At 37.2% G+C, this 26,985-nt stretch overlaps 1 protein-coding gene across 2 annotated transcripts in view; it reads right to left on the bottom strand.

The window, feature by feature from the left end:
• OXCT1 (3-oxoacid CoA-transferase 1) overlaps positions 1 to 26,985 on the bottom strand; it is a 166,886-nt gene that overhangs the window by 82,602 nt on the left and 57,299 nt on the right. For both annotated transcript variants that reach the window (XM_044932617.2, XM_006076397.4), the window contains exons 8-10: positions 5,207 to 5,314; positions 3,839 to 3,953; positions 982 to 1,076 (exon numbers count right to left, since the gene is read on the bottom strand). In XM_044932617.2, the coding sequence (XP_044788552.1) occupies positions 982 to 1,076; positions 3,839 to 3,953; positions 5,207 to 5,314 (318 nt within the window). The remainder of the gene's footprint in view (positions 1 to 981; positions 1,077 to 3,838; positions 3,954 to 5,206; positions 5,315 to 26,985) is intronic.

Genomic DNA, 26,985 nt, shown 5'->3' with positions numbered 1-26,985 from the left:
CAACTTATTTCCTTTGTCTTCAAAATGAGGGATCTGGTCACTCTAGATAATCTCTAAGGTATCTGAAAAATGTGAGTCTTTGCAGTATGAATCTTTTTTTATCCAGACAATTACCATTTTTGTGTTTTTGAAAATGGTCACAATCATTGCCTCAATCAGAATCAACTACATGCTCATGACCATAATTTATATTTTAAATGCTGGATATACATTTTCCATATGTACAATTTGTACTGTATTAACAGTTAAGATCTACTGAGAAATAATAAAAGATTAGGAATATTATAAATTGTCAGACAATAAGTAATCTCTGCCATAATTAATAAGTAAATAAAAGTTATTCAGGAAGCTAAACTATTTAATTTTATTTTATGTTAAATAAATATTAAAATAAAAGGAATGGTCAAATTCTATGAGAATATTGAGCCCATTTGAAAAGTTATTCTTGAGAAAGGGAAAATTCTACCCTTTTGAACAACATGGCCTCAAAATGATTATGACATGAAAACTTTTCGAATTAGCCAACTGTCAAAAAATGTCCTGTTCTAAAGCATCAATAGAAATGTTACTCTTCAGTTTCTCATGCTGAGACTTGCTGATTTTTATTTAATGTAGGATTATTAGTAATCTTCATTATCTTGTGCAGTCACACAAAGGTTAATAAATAGTTTACCTGAACAGGCTGGTGTGAGGTCCCTGAAGTCGGTGTAATAGGGGAGATGGAAGCTCATACAGTGATAAATGAGGAGTGACTGAAAAGCTCATGGAGTTGGGAAACTACCATCTACTCCATAAAATGTGACAGGACATGTTCATAAGTACTACCATTTTATGGGAAAAGTTAAACATTTATTATGAGGATGAAGAGAAAGAAAAATAAGATTGGAAAATCTAAGCTAACAACTCTAAGAAGACTGCACTATATAAAAAATCTTATTTTCCATCAAGACTGGATAAATAAAACTTTAATTTTTGTCTTACCAAACCCAGGACTCCATTTTCACTTTGCAGATGGACAGTCATATTGGGGCTGATATAGTTGCTGGCCAGAAGTGGTATTCCTATGCCCAAATTGGCTGGAATAAAAGATGTTAAGGTCCAACATACAAAAGGTAGAGATTATGTCATAAATCTGCTACATGAATAAATCTGCACAGAGCATTTAAAGTCACTTTTTCTGAATGTATTCTCCCACCACTCTCTAGATATTATTTTGTAATTTTTTCAAAAAGAAAATCTCTCAAATAATCACAGCTTTCACCATGAAGATATCAAAGTAGTGGCTTCAGAAAACTAATCAAAAGGTCATTTTTATTGTAAGACACATTTAGCAAATTTTTGGCTTGTATTAGGACTTATATACTATGTATTAGGACTAATGTATTATGATATATGTACTATGACTGCTGACTGATGTAACACGGCCTGAGCTTTGTTTAAAAGCATTTTTCACTATTCAAAACTCCAACTGAGACTAAAGATGATTAAAAATATTTTACAAGGGGCTTCTGTGTTTGAATTTTAACAAAGTTTTCTGACGACACCAAAATGTCTACCTAAATTGTATGGATTCCTTTGGGTCACTGTAATAACATCCATCAGTAACTGAATCTTCTCTAAGACATAAAGAGGATGGTGGGGATGCTTAAGTTTCAGTGAATACATCTGAGACCATCTATTAAAAAGAAGCTATGCTACAGCATCAAAGTGCTAACTGATTGGGATTAGCAGATGCCAACTATTATATACAGAATGGATAAAAAACAAGGTCCTACTGTACAGCACAGGGAACTATATTCAATATCCTATGACAAACCATAATGGAAAATAAGCTGTAAAAGAATCTATGTATGCCTAACTGAGTCACTTTGCTGTGCAGCAGAAATTAAATACAACACTGTAAGTCAACTATACTTCAATAATTTTTTTTAAAGAGCTAACTGAGGCTATTAAACCTTCTTCAGATGATCAAAGTCCTGACTTGTAGGCAGTGGTGTGAATTTGATCTTGCCTCTCAAGATCAAAGTGGCTGACCAGATCAGAAATCCTGACTGACTGTGGGAATTCCCTGGCATCCAGTGGTTAGGACTTGGCATTTTCACTGCTGTGGGCCTGGGCTTGATTCCTGGTGGGGGAACTAAGACCCCACAAGCTACACAGCATGGCCCAAAAGAAAAAAAAAACAACTGACACTGTCTAGAACCACTGTCCATGCTGTCCACTACTGCACACCACAGACCCTGACACAAGTAAAGAATAACAGCACTCTGATGAGATTCTAATAACAGGGAGTGCTTTAAGAATCAAGGCCAGAAAAGATAAAGGGTGTATATGGTACCATATTATAAACTACAAAGGCCAGCAGAACAACCCAACGTGCCAGGTCACCTCTAGTGAGTATAGGGAGTCTATGAAGGTATGAGAATAGCTACTTGGATTACCTCCTACCAAACCATCTAGCATAGAGTTAACTGTGTTTCTCACAGTGACTCACATAACACACTGAGGTACTGATTCCATTATGAGCAGGTTATTTTCAAGAAAGGGCAATCCAAATTCCAAGTTTTATACTTCAACTTTCTTATCATATGCTGCAATTTTCAGTTCTTTAATATTATTTAGTGAGTCAAACACCAGAGAGAAAAAAGTCCATGCAATTTGGGTTGAAAAAGAGTAGGTGCTGTGGAAAGACCATTTTATGAACTGACTTGCAAATATTTTTCATAGGCAATACAATGACAGTGAATAAAGGATACCTATAAGAGAAGCCAATACATCTAAAAGCAGAGTTATCATTTAGTCAGTGTTAACAGTGTCAATGGTAAACCAGTTGACTGGAGGTAAAAAGAAAACCCACAGACAAGCTTTCATCTGCTCAGCCAATTTGGTTGACTCTGTAACTTGCTGATATGGGAGCTGAGAAAGAAGGCACTATAATATTCTCTTCCCTGTGTGAATTCCCGCCATAAACCAATGCATAAGCTGAAAGATTAAAAAAAAAAATGAAGTGATGGAGTTAAGAAGAAAGTAAAAAAAAGGGAGTTTTCCCAGTCAATATCTGTCTGAAAGAAGGTTTTTATGGACCAGAGGAAGTTCAGAGAATGGATACACATGCCATGTTTCTACCTCCTGTCCCAGGACTTTAAGTATGGCTTTACTGCATTCACCATTCAACAAATATTTACCTTATCATACATTATTTGAATTTATATATATTATTTGTATTATATAGTTCAATGGTTAACGTCTCGAAAATTAGCAAAATGGCAGACTCACTGACATTTAAACACATTTAAAATCCAAACACTTTATCTACCCTTTTCTTGACAAAGTATCTAAAGCAGAATTGAATCATTCGTTGAATACAAAACATTAGACATAAAAGGGTACACTCACAGGGATCTTTGTCATGGGAAACAAGAGGCTGTTATGAAGTTGGATCTTATGTTTCAAATGAGTATGTAAATGTCAGAACACAGAGAAAGCAAATAGCATTGGTTATAACTAGTACTTCTGAGAATTTAAACCTTCATCTGGGGTAATCTCTTTTCCCAATTAACTTTAGCCAAATGCCAAACTGAACTGAAATTCACTGTATATCAGAGAATAGCTAAGCAAATTTTCAGTCACTATTTTGCTTCAAGAAGGTAAAAGGATTATAATTTCAATTCCATTTATCTTTGTATCTTTAGGTTATGTGCCACATTTTGTAAAAACTGATCAATTGCTTTAGAAACTTCAATGGACTAGAAAAGAATCCCTATGCAGGAAGTCTAGTAACCTGATGAATATGTAAAAAGGGCTGTCTTTGCTCAGCCCCAGAAGGAATAAAGGATACCATACATGCCATCCTCAAATTCAAGAGCTGCCCGCTTGATGATACGTTCCCTGACATTATCTGCAGGTTTACCAGATGTGGTTTTTATATCTTCCTCTTTCCGGATTGATAAACGCTTTAAAATAAACAAATAAATTATTCATGGTTGAGGTATGCCTTGTATTTTATCACTGCTGAAATACGAAACTGTATTGGAAAAAATTTTAACTCTCCCCCATTACTAACAGGAAGCAAATCTGCAATATAATATAGATTTTTTTTTAACAAAAGAAGAGTAACATGGATGACATTTGATGACAGAAATTATTCTTTAGGAAGTAAATGAAAGGTCAGATTTGTTTGAAGATGAAGATACACTTGTTCTATCTCTGAAGCGAATAATTCCTCTGTTACTGTCACAAAGAGTGCTACTACTGTTACTCTTAAGAGTCCTACAGCTGAATTCTCCTCAGGTGCTCAGGGATGGAGCTGGAACAAAGAGAACAAATAGACCTTTCGACTCTGTTTTTTTGTGGGGCTACCAGAATGTGTTTACCAAGTATTGCTGCTATCAATCTCCTATTTCCACCTGCAGAGTTGAGACTGGTTTTGCTATAAGTGCATCACAGAAATCATAGATATATCCAGAAACCAGTCAGAAAACTATTTCCATCACTAGGTCTCTTTGACACAGACTCTGACCCTGTTTGCAAATGTCCTCTTTTTGATCCCTGGCCACTGACATTAGTTTTAGATTGCAGTCTCTTCCTGTTTGATGTCAACAGGTAGAGGGCATCTCTGAATCTCTGGTATCTCTTACTGCTTGTCTATTCTGTTGCGGATCCCTACACATTTCTGAATCTTAATATCAACTCTGATCCAGCTGATCTTCATGCTCTCAGTAGCCTTAGTATACCTCCAATGCTCCTGGTAGCCTCTCCTTATCGTGATCTCATATCTATCCACCAGCCGCCCAGAGCCCAACACTTGTGGAAAAACATGAAAAGACATCAAGATAGTTAGCGCTGAACACTCAAACACTAAGAGTCCAGCAGGGGTAAAGCAACCAAAGACCTGATTATTGTTCTCTATCTTGCAGGACAGCCATCCAAAACTATGCATTATAAATTAGAACAGTTACAAAAGCTTGGAAGACACAGTATGGAGAATCATGTAATTTAGTGATATACATGTTGTAAACACAAGGCACTGTTAATCTAGACAATCACACAGACGTCCCCTCAAGATGGACACATGAGAAGCGTCTATTAAGATTCAAAGCAAGACTTCCTGTTCAGCTTTAATTCCTTATCATCTGGAATAGCTCCAGGGACACATCTCTCTGACAGTCAGATCCATAAATACTGACAAACAAGGTAAGTCAATTACCTCAATTCTTTTCTCATATTTTTCTCCCTTTATAAGGCGATGTACATAAATCTTAGGAATATGAATGTCTTCTGGGGCAAATGATCCAATATCAACAATTTCTTCAACCTAAGCAAAGAGAAAAACATTTTAAATTAAATAATGAGAGTTTAAATTGAATGTTTTTATTTTAAAAAAACAAAGAATATTCATCTTTACCTCCAACTTAGGTTGGACACACAATGTAAAATATATATATGTATATACATACAAATATCATATACAAATCTACATATACATCAGAGAGAAAGAATACACATATACATACATATACACAAACTTCTACACCCACAAAAAGAGAAGAAATTCAAATACATGGCCTGAACATAAAACACAGAACATAAAGTTCTAGAACTTTGCTTAAAACAGCCTCAGCTACAAATTTGTCAAATGTTTGTCAGTACAGCTGCTTGAACTTTCACAAATTGCAGCTCAACTATGCAAAATTTGAAAGCACATCCCTTAAACCCAGATTTTCAAAATTAATGGAAATTTATCATATCAAAGACAAAAATCTGTAACAACATCTGCTTGGTCAATTGCTTTTTAAATATAGACACAAATGCTATTTGTAACCATTTTTAATTATTCCTGTTATTAGCTTCCTAGGATCGTGATAGAACTGCAATTGCTGAAATAATTTAAGATTGATCATTAATTTCAATACGGAAATTTGAAAAAGGAAATATTAACTAGAAATTCTAAAAATTAAAATTATTCATAGAGCATAAAGGTACTTTATAGCAATACCAAATGTCCCAAGTCAGTCTGCTATTTTAAAACTCATTTTTAAAAAGGACAAAAGAAAAATTTTTATATCAACATTAAAAAAAAAAAACCCTCAGAGTAAAAAGGATTAAGAAAAACTAAGGTCAACATTGTTGAGATAAAAAAATTATCTTTCTGGTGCCAAGAAAAAATATTATCTTGAAGACTGAGAGTACTCAGTTTAATAGATGTCATACCCAAAGCAAAGAACTATCTGCAAAGGAAATGACTTGTACAAAGGGAGTTGTATTATACTTGTCTCCTAAACTAGTAATTGAACTCTTCAGAAGTTTTTGAGGTTAAGCACCCCTCCTTATGCTATTCTACCATGTATGCCCAAATCATACTCCTTCCACAATGAAAGAATAATGGGGATTAACAAGAGTCAATTTCATTATTTTGCACTGCTCTCAAATAGCTGAAAAAAAACAGGACATGGTACATAAAAACCATCTTCTCTGATCGAACAAAGACTCCAAGGAAGTGTCAGTAAACATGTGGGAATCCAAAAATGAAATAGTGAGTAGAGATGTATATCTAATATTCATCTGAGAATGAGTCAGGGGGAGGAAGGGGGCTCCCCATCACTGTGCTCTGTATCTTTTCCTCCAAAGTTCTCTATACTCTGATATATCAAGAACATAGCCCTCACTTTTTACATATCCATCAGGTTATTAGGCCTCCTGCATATTGATTCTTTTTTAATCTACTGCAACCAAGGTAGGGATCAGGTAAACAGGAGGTGGATATAGGAAATGCAGAGCAACTTCCACCTCTTCAACAAGCCAGAAATTTCAGCCATTAGAGTTCATTCACATTTTACACTTATTCAACTCAAGCCTTCAAAGAAATTCTTGACTTTAAAAAATTTATTCTGAGGATATTATTCTAAGGATATATATGAAGCCATTATATTGAGGATATGTGTGAAGATTTACTATTCATGAAAATGCTGGCCATAGAATTTGTTAAAATAACATTGAGTTGGGGCTTCCCTGGTGATCTACTGGTCAAGAATCTGCTTGCCAAGGCAAAGGACACAGGTTGAATTCCTGGTCCAGGAAGACCCCACATGCCATGGATCAACTAAGCCTGTGAGCCACAACTACTGAGCCAGTGCTCTGAGCCACAACTGCTGAAGCCCGCAAACCTAGAGCCCATACTCCACAACAAGAGAAGCCACCACAATGAGAAGCCCATGCATGGTAATTAGAGTACAGCCCTCCTCATGTCGCAACTAGAGAAAGCCTGAGCACAGCAATGAAGACTCAGGGCAGCCAAAAACACATACAAAAAAAATTTTTTTAACTGAGTTGGGAACAACCTAAAGGATCAACAATAGAATAACACTAAAATATACATGGTATGGGGTTCAGTCTCTGGGTTGGAAAGATCCCCTGGAGAAGGGAATGGAAAACCATTCTAGTATTCTCGCCTGGAGAATTCCATGGACAGAGGAGCCTGGTGGGCTACAGTCCATGGGATCACAGAGTTGGACATGACTGAGAGACTAATATATTGGCTCAAACGATTATATGTCTGCAAAAACTAAGAGGAAAAACCAAAGGAAACTAGTACTGAAATGCTAATTTTTATCCCTAGGTGACAGTACAAGTTATTTCTGTTTAAGTTTACGTTTATAATCAAGAGGTGAAAAAAACATGCAAGTTTTTTTTTTTTTAAGTTGCAATAGACATCAAGTAGATGGTTTCCAAAACTAGGAAATACATAAGTGGAGGATGTGATAAATTGCTTAGTTAGCTATGTATCAAAAGGACATGTTAAAAAGAAAATAGAGCCCTAAAAACTGTGATTTCTAAACTCTAAAAACATTTACAACATTATGAAATGTAAGTTAAAAAAACTTTTTGTTACATTTTTTTAAGAAAATGCAAATTATTCTCACTGCCTAACGTTGTTCCAGTAGATCAGGCTCTCTCAGCTCTGGCTTGAATTACTGCATCAGCTTCCTCACTGGTTTCCCTGCAATGACCCTTCAGCAGGAGCAAGAAACACATGGGGAAAGAAAAGGAGTCATACTTCTCACTTAGCCAAAAATGTTGATGGTAACCAATCTCTATTTTCTTCTGGGTTCCATCGGAGAAAGTTCCGACAAAAAAACACCAAATCAAGACCAATTTTCTTTACCAAGGGCAACTGTATCATGACTTTCACAACAAACGAAGTGAAAGAATGTGTCCCAGTAAAACAATTCCAATGAAAAGCAAGAATGTGGTTAAGCGTAATCAGTTCCAGGCTTTGTCATCCTAATAGGAATGATTTTCATCTTGTGGAAAATGCATGGGCAGCATTTGTCAAAACAATATCAACACTCAACAGCATTGAAAATTTCTATACAAAAATCAAAGCTTTCTCAGAGTTGGTTAGCAGAGTTAATCACAGAGGAAGAAAATATTTGAAGTATAAACCCAAAGAAGAAAACATATGTTTTCAGACAATCTGTGAAAAGAGTTTACCAAAAAAAAAAACCTGAAGAGGCAGAACTATCTTAATGTTAGCAACTGAAAGGTTCTGTGCTGATTTTGTGTGATCTTGAAAAAGAACAAATGGGGAGAGAGGGAAGGATCTGGTGAGATCAGACAAAAACGTAAGAGTCAAAGGAAATCTGAAAAGAAAAAGATGAAGGAGTTTGTTAAGGAAGAAGTAAAAATAAAAGCTCACAAGAGCACTCACTAAGCATGGCAGAAATGTACTCCTGAAATCAGAAGTGGGTAAGACAAGAGAAGAAAGAACAAAGAAAAAGCCTCAGTGCACAGTGATGGGCATGTTTAAGGGTCCTCAGACAAGATCAAAATGGAGGAGAGGTGGTAGCTAAGAGCAACCCAGGCTTCTTCCTGGCACGATGCATAGTTCTTACGCAGCCATCTGGTACATCCAGAAATCCAGACACTTGAGGCTTCTCTAATTAGTACTTGTCTTCAGTTATTAGCAGGAAAAGAGAGGCCAGTGAATGTTAATTATTATTGATTTGAACTTTGTTTTAAAAGGTTGCTTTCTCTGCCCTAAACCCTTCCCACTTTATAATTCTGCAAAAATTTAAACCTCAGAGAAGGGTAAGAATTCATCCTCGGGTGACAGTGTTTTTGTTTTTCCTTGGCAAACATTATTTATATCTCAGGTAATGTGACAGAGGAGCAGCAAAGTAATAACCTCCTTATTTCATATTTTATTTTAGTGACAACAGTCGGTTATGGCCACAAAAGTGTGCCCAACCCTGAAGGCTGTTAGTGGAAAAAGCTGCACACCTGCAAACCTCACCATGTGAAATAAAGTGAGGTGGGAGGAAGGGGAGGAATCACACTGCAGATTTTATTCCTGAGTCATCTTAGCCTTCAGAAAGACTTAGGATGAATATTCTTCTCTTATCAGGAAACTTAAAAAGCAAATAACAAGCCACAATGGCTAGAAACATTAAAAAAAAACAAACAAAAAAAAACCACCAGTACCCAAATTAGCAAAAAAAGAAAAAAAGCCTTGGAAGACTAGAAAAATGGAGAAGGGAAGCAATGAGCAATAACAGAAAAATTTAGAAGATGCAGAGGTATTCTCTATACTACTTTAATCCAGAAAATCGGGGAAGAGAAAGAGGAAATGTCGAGCAAAAGGAGGGTTGGCCTGAAGGGAGTCCTTCCCCACAAATCTAACAGAGAAAAAACATCCAAAGGAGCAAGAAGGTGCACAGCTTCTTAAGCTCCATGCTAGGGAATAATTTGACTACTACAAAAATATAGTAGAAAATGGCATGAAAGCTGAAAAGGTCTGGAAAAATACATGGGGTCTTAGATGTCTTTATAGAAAGGCACAAAAACTGAAAAGATGAGTGGCTATTAATGAAACTGCAACCTCACAAACAGTTGTAAATGTAACCGCATAGTCATTGAATGTCTCACGCCAATGGGCATTCTCCAATGTCTGATGACAATAAGCTCAAAGGCACAAGGTATGTCACGAAAACAGGCACAAGCCTGGGAAGCCACTGACCTAGCAATGATGTGACAAAATGTATTTAAAGTGACTTTAAAAGGAGAAAGAATATCGCACTAATGGACATATAATCAAGAGTGCTCACCAAACTAAAGATGTAGATGGCATATTTTTTAACAGAAATGACAAAACTGGCTCAGAAACAAAACAGTGATATAAAAGGGTGATATCATGGAAAATGTCAATTATTAGAACATCTTCTGTTCATCATATTCTTCTGATAAAGTCGATATTGCCTTCTGACAAGTTCTATTTTTCAGAATGAAACAGTGAGAGAAACCATGATTCTGGACTTTTAACCAATAAAGATAAATTCTTTGGTAAAGTAGAAATGATGGAAACCCTGAAAGAAAGTGACAATTTAAAATTGGAATTTGTAATAAGCCAGGAACTGAATCTTAAGATATACACAAAAATGTATCCTGGTTTTTGAAGGGAGGTAGATTTTGAAAAGTTGAGAGGATAAAAACAAAGATCAGGATCAAGCGGTCAGAAACTGTAAATGATAGAAGACTATGAGGGATGTAAGGCGCTCAAAACCCCCATTCTGACAGTATGAAAACGGATCATCCTGACAATGAGAACACGGTATACAAAGAAAGAATATGATAACATGGATAGCAGTGTGTCTTCTCATAGTTTAAAAAGGCTATCTACGAACAGAAACAGACTCACAGACATAGAGAATGGACTTGTGGTTGCCAAGGGGGAGAAGGAAGGGCGGGGCATGGACTGGGCATTCGGGGTTAGTAGAGGCAAACTATTACATTTAGATGCAAACTATTACAGCAAGGTCCTGCTGTAGAGCACGAGCAACTATATCCAATCTGGGATAAAGCATAATGGAAAAGAATATAAAGAAGAATGAACATATGTGTACAACTAAGTCACTTTGCTGTCCAGCAGAAATTAGCACAACATTGTAAATCAACTACACTTCAATTAAAAAAAAAAAAAAAAAAGCTCATATAAAAGAGAGACATGCATGACCTAAGACAAAAGGAGGTCACATGAAACTTTAACAGGTAGGTCAAAAAGTACAAATTGTAATGAGGTGAGTTGTGTCCAAATACTAAAGACGATGGAAGGGTGGTTTCTGGGGTGATTCTGTTGCTGCTGATGGGGAGTTCAGACATGGTAATCACAACCACTGGAAACAGAAGACAGAATAAAGCACAGCAGCTCAATTCCATTTCACTTCTGGCTCCACCATCAGGGAGAAGAAAAGGGAAGAGCTAATACGGCTAAGAAGGAATTGAATTCCAAGAAGATACACCTAGATTCTCCAAAGTAATTCTAGGCTGTAGACCCACAAAAATTACAAGTCAGGATTCTTAAAAAGCCTGAAAATATAGTCACAGAATTACAGTCAAATAAAAAATGGCATAGATGTCAGCGTATGGAAAGGCAAATATACTCCTTTTCAAACTGGGGCTCTATTCACAAGAGTGTGCTAATGAATTATTGAGACTTCACTGGTGGTCCAGGGGTTAAGATGCACTTTCATTGCAGGAGGCAAGGGTTCGATTCCTGATCAGGGAACTAAGATCCATGTTGCGTGGTGGGGCAGGGGAAAGATTATTGAACAAATGGTCCACAAGGTCATAAACAGATAAAAGAACATCGTTAGACCCCAGGACAAGTTTTTTCCCACACCAAGCCCTGCCAAGTGAACTTCATTAATTTGCAGATCTAGCTAGTGCATTGCTGAGTCGAGAGAAGAGCACACAGTATGATTTCACAAAGCACCTGGCCAACTCCCTCACGCTACAGTTTTACAGACGTATCGAGAAAATGTGACTTGGTTTCATTCACTTTAAAATCAACAAATATGAATTAAGCACCTACTAGATACAACAGTGAAGAAAACAGGGAGCCTGCTCTGATGCAGAGACAGAAAGATAACAGAAGAACCACAAAACTACTGGATGGCTTGACAAAGTCTTAGAGGCCTCTGATATTGTGGTTCTTAACTTTGAGGGAAATACGTACTTGCTTAAGAATCTGATGAAAGCTACAACATCTGTCCACACACAAAAATATTTACTGACCTGTAAAATCCCTCTAAGGATTATGAAGGATTTGTACATAAACATCTACCCATTTCTACCCCCAGCCTCAGTGAGACCCCACATTAAAAAAGGACCCCTATTCTAGTGCTTTCGTTACAGGGAAGAATAAAATCTGACTAAATGTTGCATCTGTTTTATTTTAACCTTTCCTTCTCATTGCTTTTGTTCACTAAAAGGATACTGTATATACATAATGGTCTGCCTCTCTGCCTGAATGTTAAACCAAAGTGCTATTATCCAGGACCCAGTCTACCCTTGGATGGCTACAGGAAGGAAAAAATTAACCCATCCCCTCCCCAAGTCTGGTCATTCCAGGAGACACTGCAAGACTAATGGCCATTTTATTTTACTTCCTTACTCCCTTCCCTAAGACTCTGATAAGATTGTTTTTGGGAGACACTAGTCAGCCAGCTTTCTGAATACAGTCATATTCCTTGCCTCAACAACTCTTCTCTGATTTATTGGCCTGTTGTGCGATGAGCAGAGCAAGCTTGGACTTGGTAACACTTTGGTGTCTTTGGTCCTATCCTGTTCAATATCTTTATCAAGCCCTTAAATGAAGACAGGGAATACATCCTGAGCTCACGGTGGTTAAGGAGCAAGGGTCTGGGTACAACTGACAATTCTGAACATCTACATTCCCATTTGCATCTTAGAAGACAATCTTAAGCTCATGACCTCCAAGTATTCAGCAAAAGTTTGAGCAAAAAAAATGATTAAGGAGCCCAACCAGTCTTTTAATGCTCCAAGAATAGTATGCTCTTGGAGAAAACCTACACCACAGTTATAAAGAGTTTTTCCTTCCAATTAAAACAGGGTGCCTACCATATGTAAAACAAATAGCCAATGGGAATTTGCATTACGTCTCTGGAAACTCAAACAGGGCTCTGTATCAACCTAGAGGGGTGGGATGGAAAGGGAAATGTGAGGGAGGTTCAAGAGGGAAGGGACATATGTATGCCTATGGCTGATTCATGTTGATATTGGACAGAAAACAACAAATTCTGTAAAGCAATTATCCTTCAATTAAAAAATAAATTAAAAAAATTAAAAACAACAACAGGGTGCCTAAGATAAAATTCTGTCTGGTTTTAATAGCAAGACTAGTTGTACTTCACTTGATCATTTTGAGGGGGGTGGAAAACTAGAAGTTTGGTATTACCATATACACTATTATATACAAAATAGATAATCAACAAGGACCTACTGCATAGCACAGAGGAAAACAACAGAATGGGAAAGACTAGAGATCTGTTCAAGAAAATTAGAGATACCCAGGGAACATTTCATGCAAAAATGGGCCCAATAAAGGACAGAAACAATAAGGACCTAACAGAAGCAGAAGAGATTAAGAAGAGGTGGCAAGAATACACAGAACTATACAAAAAAGATCTTAATGACCCGGATAACCACAGTGGAGTGATCACTCACCTATAGCCAGACATCCTGGAGTGTGAAGTCAAGTGGACCTTAGGAAGCATTACTATGAACAAAGCTAGTGGAGGTGATGGAATTCCAGCTGAACTATTTCAAATCCTAAAAGATGATGCTGTTAGAGTTCTGTACCCAATATGCCAGCAAATTTGGAAAACTCAGCAGTGGCCACAGGACTGGAAAAGGTGAGTTTTCACTCCAATCCCAAAGAATGGCAATGCCAAAGAATGTTCAAACTACTGCACAATTGCATGTGTGCAGTAATTTTCACATCATTTCAGATGACAGCAAGGCAGTGTTCAAAATCCTTCAGCTAGGCTTCAACAGTACATGAACTGAGAATTTTCAGACGTACAAGTTGCATTTAGAAAAGGCAGAGGCACCAGAGATCAAACTAGTGCCAACATCCACTAGATCACAGAGAAAGCAAGGAAATTTCAGGAAAACATATACTTCTGCCTCATTGAATATGCTAAAACCTTTGACAGTGTAGATCACAACAAACTGTGTTAAATTCTTAAAGAGATAGGAATACCAGACCACCTTACCTGCCTCCCAAGAAACCTATATGCAGGTTAAGAAGCAACAGTTAGAACCAGACACGGAACAACGTGTTACAGACATGGTTCCAAATTGGAAAAGGAGTATGTCAAGGCTGTATATTGTTACCCTGCTTATTTAACTTCTATGTCTTTGTGACCCTATGGGCTGAGCCCGCCAGACTCCTCTGTCCATGGGATTCTCCAGGCCAGAATACTCGAGTGGGTTGCCGTGCCCTACTCCATGGCATCTCTCAGACCCAGGGATTGAACCCCTGTCCCTTATGTCTCCTGCATTGGCAGGAGGGTTTTTTACCACTAGCACCACCTGGGAAACCCTCTATGTAGAGTATATCATGTGAAATGCAAGGCTAGATGAATCACAAACTGGAATTAAGCTTGCTGGGGGAAATATCAATAACCTCAGACATGCAGATGACACCACCCTAAAAGCAGAAAGTGAAGAGAAACTAAAGAGCCTCTTGATGAAGATCAAAGAGGAGAGTGAAAAAGCTGGCTTAAAACTCAACATTCGAATGAAGATCATGGCATCCGGTCCCATTGCTTCATGGCAAATAGATGGAAAAACAATGGAAACAGTGACAAACTTTATTTTCTCGGGCTCCAAAGTCACTGCGGACAGTGACTGCAGCCAGGAAATTAAAAGACACTTGCTCCTTGAAAGAAAAGCAATAACAAGCCTAGACGGCATATTAAAAAGAAGAGACACCACTTTGCTGAGAAAGGTCCCAGATAGTCAAAACCACACTTTTTCCAGTAGTCATGTATGGATGTGAGAGTTGGACCATAAAGAAGGCTGAGCGCCAAAGAATTGATGCCTCTGAATTGTGGTGTTGGAGAAGACTCCTGAGAGTCCCTTGGACGGCAAGGAGATCAAAGCAGTCAATCCTAAAGGAAATCAGTCCTAAATATTCACTGGAAGGACTGATGCTGAAGCTCTAATACTTTTGCCACCTGCTGTGAAGAGCCAACTCTCTGGGAAAGACCCTGACCTGATTCTGGGAAAGACTGGGGCATGAGGAGAATGGGTAGACAGAGGATGAGTTAGTTGGATGGCATCATCAACTCAATGGACATGAATCTGAACAAACTCTGGGAGATAGTGAAGGACAGGGAAGCCCCACATGCTGCAGTCCATGGGGTCGCAAAGAGTCAGACATGACTGAGCGACTAAACAACAACAACAGGGAACTGAATGTTCTGTAATAACTTATGTGGGAAAATAAACCTGAAAAAGAATGTATGTATGTATAATTGAATCACTTTGCTGTACACCTCAAACTAAAACAACACTGCAAATCAACTATACTCCAATAGAAAATAAAAAATAAATTTAAAAAAATTAGGTGTATTTCTAACCATATAAACAAGTCCTATAATTTTTATTTGATATCTTGCACTTGCTATTACAGTATAATTTTTCATTCTGGTCCTTGCTCCATTTTAAAGCCTTACCATTGCTTTTCTTTCTTTGTAGGGCCCTACTTTTAACTGATGTTATCTTGTGTATTTTCTGTGCCTTATAAGCTACTTTACAATATCTGAAATAAAACGTATAAAAATTAAACAGTATATTTATCAAACTGGAGAATGATACAAGGCCAGAAAAAATACTGATACAATGAAGATAGAAAATGGCCTCTACTGGTTAAAAAAATAAAATGAGCCAATTAAATGAATGCAATTAAACAGGGATCAAAGTTAATATTCTAAAATAACACCTAGCCTAGTCATTTTTTCTAGGAAATAAAAGGGCTTAGCTAACTACCAGCAAAAACACTATAATATGGCAAAGATACCCAGAGAACAGTGAAAGAATCTTCCTTTCTTCTCTTGTTCAACCTGAGTTTATGATAATCACCTTCAACCTAATGTTCCTCATTACAAAACAAAAACAGTTCTTTGTCCCTACAATGTCTCATTTAGAACCACGGGATGAGGTGGAAAATGGGATGAGTTTGAACTCATTAGGAGAAAAGCTTCACCTAAAATAATTCCATTTATTAAAACTGTGACTAGCAGGAAAATTAATAGGACATATTGATCAAAAAAAAAAAAAAACAACAGTAAAAAAATTACTTACTTCATGGACTAATCCAATAGTTTATGTAGAAGTGAACTGTTTTTTAAACAAATTCAAATGCAGCTTATGATAAGTATTATTTTCATTTCCACTGACTAATACAACATCCAGATAGTCTACACCATGATGGCATTCTGCCGTCACACTTTCTATTTAACCAAAAAATGCCATCCTTCACTAAGTATATGATTTAATAACATTCAGTAAGTATTATAAATATCCAATTTTATTTGTCCTATCTTTTTCTAAAAGAAAACATTAGGCTGTAGCAAATCCAAAGAAATAATTAAAATGAGAACATCTACCCAAAGGAATTAAAATACCTCCAACACATTCATTCAAAGCACCAGCCTTATCTATAATAGTAAGAAAAATTACACCATTATCACACACTCCAAGAAAAACAGCGAGACATGATATAATTAATAGAATTAACTAGGAACGATTTTCAATGAAGAGAGTTATGGAGAAACAAGGAGAGAAAAAAAGTTTGTGCTGGGTTTTACAGCCACAGATAAACTGCCTATTAGTGATGTCAGCTAAAACTTTAAAAGGTTACTTTTTAAGACTGTTTCCTTCAGTTGGGGCCTGTTAATCACCCTTGGAGCTTTTTATAATGCAAGAACACAGTATTTAACACAGAAACTTCAAAGGAGAATTGGGCTAAACTCGAACATTTCCAGAACACAGATAATAGCTGCTTAACCCAACAGGGATTGTGACTCGAATTCAGTTTGTGAATGACTCAATTTCTAAATTTAAAATCGTTTAGCATATGCCATTTTGAATATGAGCTTTATTTTTCACTTAAATTTCTATATGTTCTCAATATGCTTTCATTTTTAGGAAGCAGTAAGCAAGGCAGAACCCTGTTTATTTGATTAAGAAAACTAAAATGCTGTTTGCTTTCTCTGATTTAGTATAATAAAATAGTCATAAGGTGCAAAAATAAACTTCAAAACATCTTTCCTCTCTCTGTAGTTCAATTTCTAAAACTAGACCTTTAAGTCCTAAAAGATATTCAAACATATTCATGACAGTCTCAGCTCTGATTTTAGCATTAAGAGCAAATGACTCCTCCCTTAGGACAACTGGCAGAGACAAACGATCAGGTTTACAACTGGCATCACGTGTTCTGATACTGAGCAAGACCCTGTGGGAATCCTGGATAGGAAAGTCTTTTGGTGTTACCCATCTCTTGATTACAGGAAATAGGTTTCATTCAGCATCCATGACCTTCCTCCTCACTTCCAATAAACAGGTTCAAAAAGTTGGTAATTAGGAACGGGAAGGGATGCAGAGACAAGAGAGGAACGAATGGTCAGAGAAACAATAGTGTAGCCTTGGAGCAAGCTCCTGGTTCCCCATCAAAGGATAAACGTAACAATATCTTTGAGCTGTTTTGCAGATACTAAAAACCCCACCAGCTGAGAGAAATTAATGGGGTGCTGCCCACAAGCACACAGACCCCAGAATCAGTTGGAACCAGAAGGTCGATGACACTGACTCGAATCATCAGAAGAACGTCCATGAGATGATCATCCCTCTCTGAAGCATTACTATAAAACTTCTCACTACCCACTCCCGATGGGCACACACAGTTCTGAAGGCATTAGCTCACTGTGGCCCCCTTTGCCTGTCAAAACAATAAACCTATTCTTTTCTACTTCAACCAAAACTCTTGTCTCCAAAACTTAATTTGGTGTTGGGTACCAAAGAGGCTGGATTTGGCTTCAGTTTTCAGTTTTCTTCCAACAAATTGAATTTTAACCTCTAGTCATCACTAGGAAAGCAGGGCTAGTCCTAACTCTGAGGTAGTCATTCACAGCACTAACTGAAAACTAAAGTGAATAAAGCTGATCAAGGTCCTGCATCTAAAATGTCATCTGAGCATATACAGCTCATTCCTGAAAATCAACAGCATATTTGAAAAGTTAAGAATAAAAATAAATAAATAAATAAATAAAAAGAAAAGTTAAGAATGACAATTTAAAAAGCACCCTGATATTTTAGGCAGAATTTCCCCCCTACCATTAAAGAAAAATGACTATGGTTGACAGAAAAAAAGTAATTTACTGATGTCAATAGTTTGTAAGAGAAGGACTTTTGTCCATACATAATTTCTCTGATGTCTCCTATCCTTAAAAACTAAGAAGATAGCAGAGTGTGAAACAAAGAACTGGCTTTGGAGTCAAAAGATATAGATTCTGGGTTTTAGCGGGAATACCTTCTTGTACTATGCTCTTATGTGAACCACTTAAGGCCCTTTTACCTCTAAAATGTGACAGGTGAACTTTAAGCGATGCCTAGTATTCTTTCCAGCCCTTATGTGTTGTAAGTCTACATCAGTTGCTGGATGTTCTACAACCACTCTTCCTGCATAGCTTAGGCGGTAAAGAATCTGCCTGCTGTGCTGGAGATCTGGGTTCAGTTCCTGGGTCTGGAAGATCCCCTGGAGAAGGAAATGGCAACCCACTCCAGTATTCTTGCCTGGGAAATCCTATGGACTGAGGAGCCTGGCAGGCTACAGTCCATAGGGTCACAAGAGTTGGACGTGATTTAGCTCAATCTTTCTTTTTTTCTACGATAAAGACCTCAAAGTACACACATTAACCTACAGCTTTCTCATTATTCTGGGTTATTGAGCACTAGATCAAACCCCTTTTACTGGGTGTACTTTGTTAAATGCAACACATGATCTTAATTCCATGCCACTTAGTACACCTTTAATACTCCTCTGCACTTGTGTATTTGCTATGCCAATTCTCTCCTGCCTTATCAGGCTGTTGCATTTAAAAGGGCAGTTTATTTGCCACCAATTTATAATCCTTTGCAAATCTAGTTAACTACCATATGGCTTGTTCTCCTTTAGCTGAGGAATAAAAGCTATCTATTCCAGCCAGCATTAAAAGGCACACCTTGAGATAAAGTGATCCCAGAGAAATCAGAGGAAACTAGTCACTGTAATAAAGAAGGGAATTACAGAACATCTGGTGGCAGGTTATCCAGCCTCTCCAAGCAGGGCCCAATCAAGAACTCAATCATAAAGCCATCAGGAAGAACTACTGAACACAAGGCATTTTTCACTTTCTTAGACTATGGCAGGATAATGTCAAGCAACTAGCATGGGCAGAACATTTCTAAGCCTGCAAAATGATGCTCATATTTTAACCTTCTGGCTCAGTGACTCAAACATCATTTAATGAGCACCTCTTTTGTGCCAGGCATTGTGTGCATACGCGGAGGATACAGAGATGAATAGGACAAGGTCCCACGAGGTGCTCACAATCTACTGGAGGAGACAAACGAACAGCTAATCACAATTTAACAAGGTAATAAATGCTATAATAGAGAACAAGCTTCACCAAGAAGGCAGAAAATGAGCCACATAAAGAAGGATGAGGAGGGCATTCCAGGCAACAAGAGGCCAGGGCAAACGCCTGGAGTTAGGGAAGGATGTGGCCTATGGAGGAATGTGAAGAGAGGATACTTGTGAAAAAATTTGGGGAACATAGGAACGGAAATGGCAGAAAGATGTGTGAAATTTTTATTTTATGGAATGAGGAACCTAGTTCTGGAAGAGGTATCAGAAATCGCAACAGCTCACCTGAACAAAAAAGAAATAGGATTCCCTTCATACTTCAAAACTCTCACAAGAGTTCACCTTAACTAATGCTGCCAGGGCAGTTTCTATTCATTATGGTGGCCTCTCGCCAGAAAGAAATTTTCAATACCATGGCAATCACAGTCTCTCACTCTTACTAATTTTTGGTTGTGCACCTGGATTTTATAGGGGCCTTGTGAAAGGCTACAGGGAAATCTGAATATATTCTAATTTTAGGAGACTGTCATATGTTACATGCTCAAACTACAATAATGATACATGAAAAAATGCATTTATAAAAATTATAACCAGAAACACAAAAGGGGTCAATGAATAATATTTTTCATTTTTCCTCTCACTCATTTCTTACTTAAATCATTTATGTAAGCCATCACTTTAAAATGCCTTTTTTTAGCTATAAACTCAAACCAGAACAATTTGAAAAGTAAATCCTTTAAAAAAAAAAAAAAAAAAGCAGCTAATTTTTCAAGTGAAACAATCTTGCACAAGCCCTAATTAGCACTTCGGTATTTGTAGGCCAGATCTATATTTGAGGTGGAAAAAATAACATTTTTTGACAAAGTCTCTGGAAGGAGTGCGGAAAGCCACTATTATTTTAATAGGAGTGACTAAAATCACAAGCTAAATTCTTAACACCAATGTGGAATAAATTGATAAGTAGGTCAAACATTGTTCATTAAAATAAAGGTGAAAACAAAATTAGTAAATGAAACTTTTGTTCTTTCTTGCAATAAGATAATTCATAACAGTACATCTCCTCAATTTATGTCACTCATACTGTGCCTTATTATTCAATAACTTTTCAGGAGAGAATATCACAGGTAAAAGATTCTAAAACCATTAGATTATGTTAGAAATACCCTCTGGCCCTTTCTTCCCTTCTCTTTTTTCAACAGGATTTATGTCCTCATTTGCAGTGAGATGATTTTGTGGGAAATCACGACTGTAAGTTTTAGAGAGCTGTCTCAAAATGGTGAATCAACGGAGCACTTGACTCACACCTTATTTTAGGAATGAGTTCTGGGGGTACAGCTGCCAGCCATGGTTACTTTTTGAGAGCCTTATTCATCTTTACTCCTATAACTGGGTGACTGCCTCGAAGTTCAAATGCCCTTCCTTTGCCTGAGTTCAGCAGATGGGGGATCACTCAGGAAGCTGGGTTCAAATCCAGAAAGCCTAACTCCAGACCTCATGTGTCAACCACAATCCTGCACATCCTCTTTCTCCTTTTTTAAAAAAAAAAATTTTATTTTATATTACATATATTATATATACACACACACACACACACACACACACACACACACAGCCAATTAACAATGTTTTGATAGTTTCAGGTGGACAGCAAAGGGACTCAGCCATACATATATGTCTTCAGTTCAGTCGCTCAGTCATGTCCAACTCTTTGCAACCCCATGGCCTGCAGCACACCAGGCCTCCCTGTCCATCAACAACTCCTGGAGCTTACTCAAATTCATGTCCATCAAGTCGGTGATGTCATCCAACCATCTCATCCTCTGTCATCCCCTTCTCTTCCCACCTTCAATCTTTCCCAGCATCAGGGTCTTTTCAAATGAGTCAGTTCTTCACATCAGGTGGCCAAAGTAACATCAGTCCTTCCAATGAACACCCAGGACTAATCTCCTTTAGGATAGACTAGTTGGATCCCCTGCAGTCCAAGGGACTCTCAAGAATCTTCTCCAACACCACAGTTCAAAAGCATCAATTCTTTAGTGCTCAGCTTTCTTCACAGTCCAACTCTCACATCCATACATGACTATTGGAAAAACCATAGCTTTGACTACATGGACCTTTGTTGCAAAGTAATGTCTCTGCTTTTTAACATGCTGTCTAGGTTGGCCATAGCTTTTCTTCCAAGGAGCAAGCGTCTTTTAATTTCATGGCTGCAGTCACCATCTTCAGTGATTTTGGAGCCCAAGAAAATAAAGTCTCTCACTGTTTTCATTGTTTCCCCATCTATTTGCCATGAAGTGATGGCATGTATCCATTCTAACCCAAACCCACCTCCCATCCAAGCTGCCACATAACATGGAGCAGAGTTCCATGTGCTATATAGTAGGTCCTTGTTGGTTATTCATTTTAAATATAGCAGTGTGTACATGTTGATCCCAAAGTCCCTAACTATCCCTTCCCCCACATTCTTCCCCTCAAGTCAACATAAGTTTTTTCTCTACATCTGTGAGTCTGTTTCTGTTTTATAAATAAGTTTATTTGTATCATTTCATTTTAGATTCCACATACAAGGAATGTCATTTGATATCCCTTATATAACTCCCTCTTATACAACTCATCACCTAAGAACTCCTGGGAATGAAATACTAGACATGCCCATTCAAATAATTATCATACTTACAGCAATACATAAAACCACACATACACACAAATACAAAAAAAGACAACAAATATTCAACTTCCCTGGTCATCAAAGATATGCAAAATTAAAACCACAGACAGTTTTTTTTCACTTAGCAGATTAACTAAAAAAACTATAATATTCATGTTATTGAGAATGGTTCAAAATGATACTGTTATGTATCATTACAGGGTTATAATTGAAACTACCTGCCTATAGAACAATGCAGCAATATTTATCAAAAGTTTGTAAAATGTTGAGGTACACATCCAAAAAATTCACTTTTAGGGATTTCATCAAATCATCAGACACTCACAGATACAAGATACAGATGTTTATCACAGCATTACTAATAATAGTGAGCAAGGAAAACCAACATGAAAGTACAACAGAACTGTTGATATAAATTTGAGTATAATTACTAAAATATCCTCTTTTGGGGAATATTTAATGATCCCCAAAAACTTTCTTGGAACTTCCCTGGTGGTCCAGTGTCTAAGATTTCATGCTCCCAGTGCAGGGAGCCCAGGTTCCATTCCATCTAGGGAACTAGACCACAGAAGCTGCAACTAAGAGTTCACACGCTGCAACTACAGATTCCACATGTTCCAATGAAGATCGAGGATGCCACCTGCCGAAATGAAGACTGGGCGGAGCCAAATAAATACTTTTATTAAAAATGCTTAACGCTTTACAGTATGAAAAACAAAATATGATTCTAATTTTATAAAAGCAAACATATAGGTAACAAACAGGAATTAACAAAATCGAACCAAGAGACTTCCATTCCATTTTTTTCCCTCAAGGCCCTTGATTCTGTGGAAGATGTGTCTCCACACTCCATTCTGGCCCATCCCCACCCAAATGTCCTTAGACCTGTGAGCCAAGAAAGAGACTGTAAAATACCTGAAGACCTATCCTTCCTTTGCTTGCCCGCGTGCTAAGTCGCTTCAGCCGTATCTGACTCTTTGCAACCCCATGGATTGTAGCCCGCCAGGCTCTTCTGTCCATGGGATTCTCCAGGCAAGAATACTGGAGTGGGTTGCCATGCCCTCCTCCAGGGGATCTTCCAGACCCAGGGATCAAGCCAGTGTATCTTACATCTCCCACACTACAAGCGGATTCTACTGCTGAGCCATGGAGAAAGCTCATCCTTCCTTTAAAAGCCATCATACATGTGTATCTAAAGAGGGCTTCCCTGGTGGCCCAATGAGTTTGAGCAAGCTCTGGGTTGGTGATGGACAGGGAAGCCTGGCATGCTGCAGTCCACAGAGTCGCAGAGTCGGACACGACTGAGAGACTGAACTGATTGCAATGCAGAGGACATGGCTTTGATTCCTGGTCCAGGAAGATCCCACATGCGAAGAGCAACTAAGCCTGTGCACCAGCTGCCGAAGCCTGTGCGCTGTACAGCTTGTGCTCCACAACAAAAGAATCCCCTGCAGTGAGAAGCCTACATGCACACCGCAACCAGAGAGTAGCCCCCACCTTCTTCAACTAGAGAAAGTCCATATGCAGCAACGAAGATCCAGCACAGCCCAAAATAAAAATAAACAAATAATTTTTTTAAAAAAGTATCTAAACAAACAAAGCTAAGAAACAGAACACTTTAGAGGTTACAGCCACAAACCGTCAGGATCCCACAGCAATGACTATCTTAATCATTAAATTTAGCACCATTGCTCTAGATACAGCTTCTAATTTCAGGCTTATCCTATCACAACAACTAAACTGAGATATCATCTAAGATCATTACTGTGTCTCACAGAGCAAATCCTTATCATTGTGAACTTAACAGTCATTTTTTTTTACTATCTTTCCAAGCAACTCTGAAGGTGGTCATTTCATAAAATATGAAACTTCAGATTTCATAAAATATGAACTTGGTCCAGTGTGCAGTTAGAATGACTTTCTAGCTAATTGTTCTTTCCCACATTTAAGTGAAATACTGTTTTCTGTCTAAACATGGTCACAAATAAAGTAACTTCTTGAAAGAAAGAAACGTTTATTTCCTTATGAAAGTCAGCACACTGGACTAACAAGAGTTCTTGGTTACTTGGACAAATACAAGTACCTTATGACACAGTATTCTCATCTCTCCCTCCCGCCCCTTAAAACATTGCTTTCATTCATCTATCAGTTATAATTATGAACTACATCACTACTATTATTCTTGTGAACAAACTGTTTCTGCTGATTTTCAGTTTGTTCACTTTCTTATTGTGAGGACAAGAGTGGTAATGTCTAAGGTTCTTAGATGTCAGTAAAGAAAATGGAAATTCCTAGTTTTTAAGTAGATAATCATGCCACTATTTATTATCCAGAATCCTAAAATTTCTATCTTGTTTTCAAACTATTGTCTGAAATGAAATTAATATCATCTACATCATTTTTATTGGGGAGAAACCATTCTAGCTTCTCAAGTGTAAAGACTCTCATTTTATAGCTTTCAGGAGATTATCCTATTTTATAGGTTTTACGACATTAACATTTCTGAATGATTTTTAATTTTATGTTTATGGAAGTATTAACATTATCCTGGAGCCATACTTAGTTAACTGAAAAATTCAATTAGCTAAAGGTCTATGACCCTGCCCTTAAGGAGCTAATAAATTATACTTTAAATATTAACACTGAAAAGTATAAAACAAAATGTATCTTAAAATACATCCATTATCCTTCATTTATCCTTAAGAACATGGCTTTGGAGGCAGAAAGAAATGTCTTTAAATCTTAACTCTCCTTTATTAGCTTTATCATAAAGTTTCTCCTTATCCTCATTTCCTCCCTGTATAAAATAAGGATAATAAAACCTACCTTACTAGGCTATTCTAACACATGACCTTATTTGCTTTGTATGTAAGTTCATGGTATAAATAGTACTTGTTGCTATTGCTGTTCTTATTATCATTAGGCTATAACTCCTTTATCTGTTATTGCCACAGTTGAAAACATTTCAATTATGGATCTACTCCACTTTATGTAAGGCACCCCTTACCTGTTATCTTTTCTACTTGGACCATTTTACTGCCCCTTCTGTTTTCTGGGAATGAATTTTATGAAGAAAAGTTTTCCATCCTGTTTTCTTCTCTCCTTATAAAATCTAGTCCTCATTAATCCACATATAAAATGCTACTCTGTATTGATATATTAAAAATATTTATCAACAAAAAGGAAAAGTAAGTGAAAACTTTTTGGGTGCAAACATAATGCCAAAAGCACTGGAGGGAAAAATTTTATAAATAAAACAGCAGCTAAAATACTCTTTACAGCAGAAACTGATCTATAGAACTGCCTTTAAAATACCATTTAATACTTCCTTTCTTCCTAAAGATTTGATTCCATTTCTGAGATGTCAGTTTTCAAAATGAATGAGCTTTGTAAATTTCTCAATCTGGAAGAAACTTAAATTATACCAAAACTCAACAGTCTTAATCCTGTAGCTTGAACAGTCAACCTGTATTTGTCTGAATTTGATAATAATGAATTTTTCTTCCCTGAGTTTTGTCTGTGCCAGCAAACTTTTTCCAAAATTTAAAATAAAATTCTAAACTGAAAAGAATCTTTTCAAGAATACAAGGCAAAACTTGTGTCCTTTCCTGTAATTATCAAGGAAACTAAAATAGCTTCTTTAAATGAATAACCCAGATCCTTTTCACAGCAAGCACAGCAAAGATACTAGGTTATTCAGGTTCCTGTTCAACTTCCCTCCATAGGATTTGGATTTAAAATTCTCTTCGAAGAAACTGAGTGCAGGCTTAGTTATTCAGTGATAGAAATTAACACTAAATTTCAGAAGCCAAGTCGGAGAGAAAGTGACCTATATTCCCGGACATGCATGGTCTGGGCTTCTTCATGGAATGAAAAACAGAATAAAAAACCATCACCAGTGCTTCCTTGTCCACAGGGAATATATTCCAAGACCTCAGTGGATGTCTGAAACTGTGGAGAGCACCAAACCCCTACATATACATTTTTATTCTATACATACAGACCTATGATAAAGTTTAACTTATAAATTAGGCACAATAAGAAATTAACAATAATTAATAATAAAATAGGGCAATTATAACAATATATTATAATAGAAGATATGTGAATGTGGTCTTGCTCTCCCAAATCACCTTACTGTTCTGTGCTCCCCCTTCTCCTTGTGATCATGTGAGATGACGAGATGCCCATGAGATGAAGTGAGGTGAATGACAGAGGCAATGTAACACAATGTTAGACTACTACAGTTAAGCACCCTAAGTACGAACCTTCAGGTTGCAAATTTTCAAAGGTGTAAACGTGTGGTCTCATGTCCAATCACATAAGTTAGTCCACATTTCTGGCATACACTGTCACATGTATGCATCCTCTACAAGGGGTGCCTTTGTGTACTTTACTGTACAGTACTGTGTAGGATACAGTGGCACAGTATCGTTATTTCAAGCCCAGGATGTCCAGAAGCAAGCATAAAAGCAGTGGTACAGCTAAGAAGCACCAAATGATAACAATGAAAACAAAAGTGAAAATAATTGAGAGAGTGGACTGAGGCAAAAAGTTGTACTGTAATAATACTGTACTGCTGCACTTTTCAAGATACTATACTGTAAGATTAAAAATGTTTTTATTTTTGTGTTTTTATCCATTATTTGTGTAAAAATTATTAAAACCTATTACAGTACAGTACTATATAGCTGATTGAGTTAGTTGGGTACCTAGGCTAACTTTTTTGGACTTAACGAACAAACTGGACTTTTGAAGGTGCTCTCAGAACTGAACTCATACATATGTAAGGGACATACTGTACTGACCTTCTGATGATTTGTCAGAA

This window comes from Bubalus bubalis, chromosome 19, assembly GCF_019923935.1.
Source record: "Bubalus bubalis isolate 160015118507 breed Murrah chromosome 19, NDDB_SH_1, whole genome shotgun sequence".
Classification (NCBI taxonomy): domain Eukaryota; kingdom Metazoa; phylum Chordata; class Mammalia; order Artiodactyla; family Bovidae; genus Bubalus; species Bubalus bubalis.
This window is presented reverse-complemented; position numbering and strand designations above follow the sequence as displayed.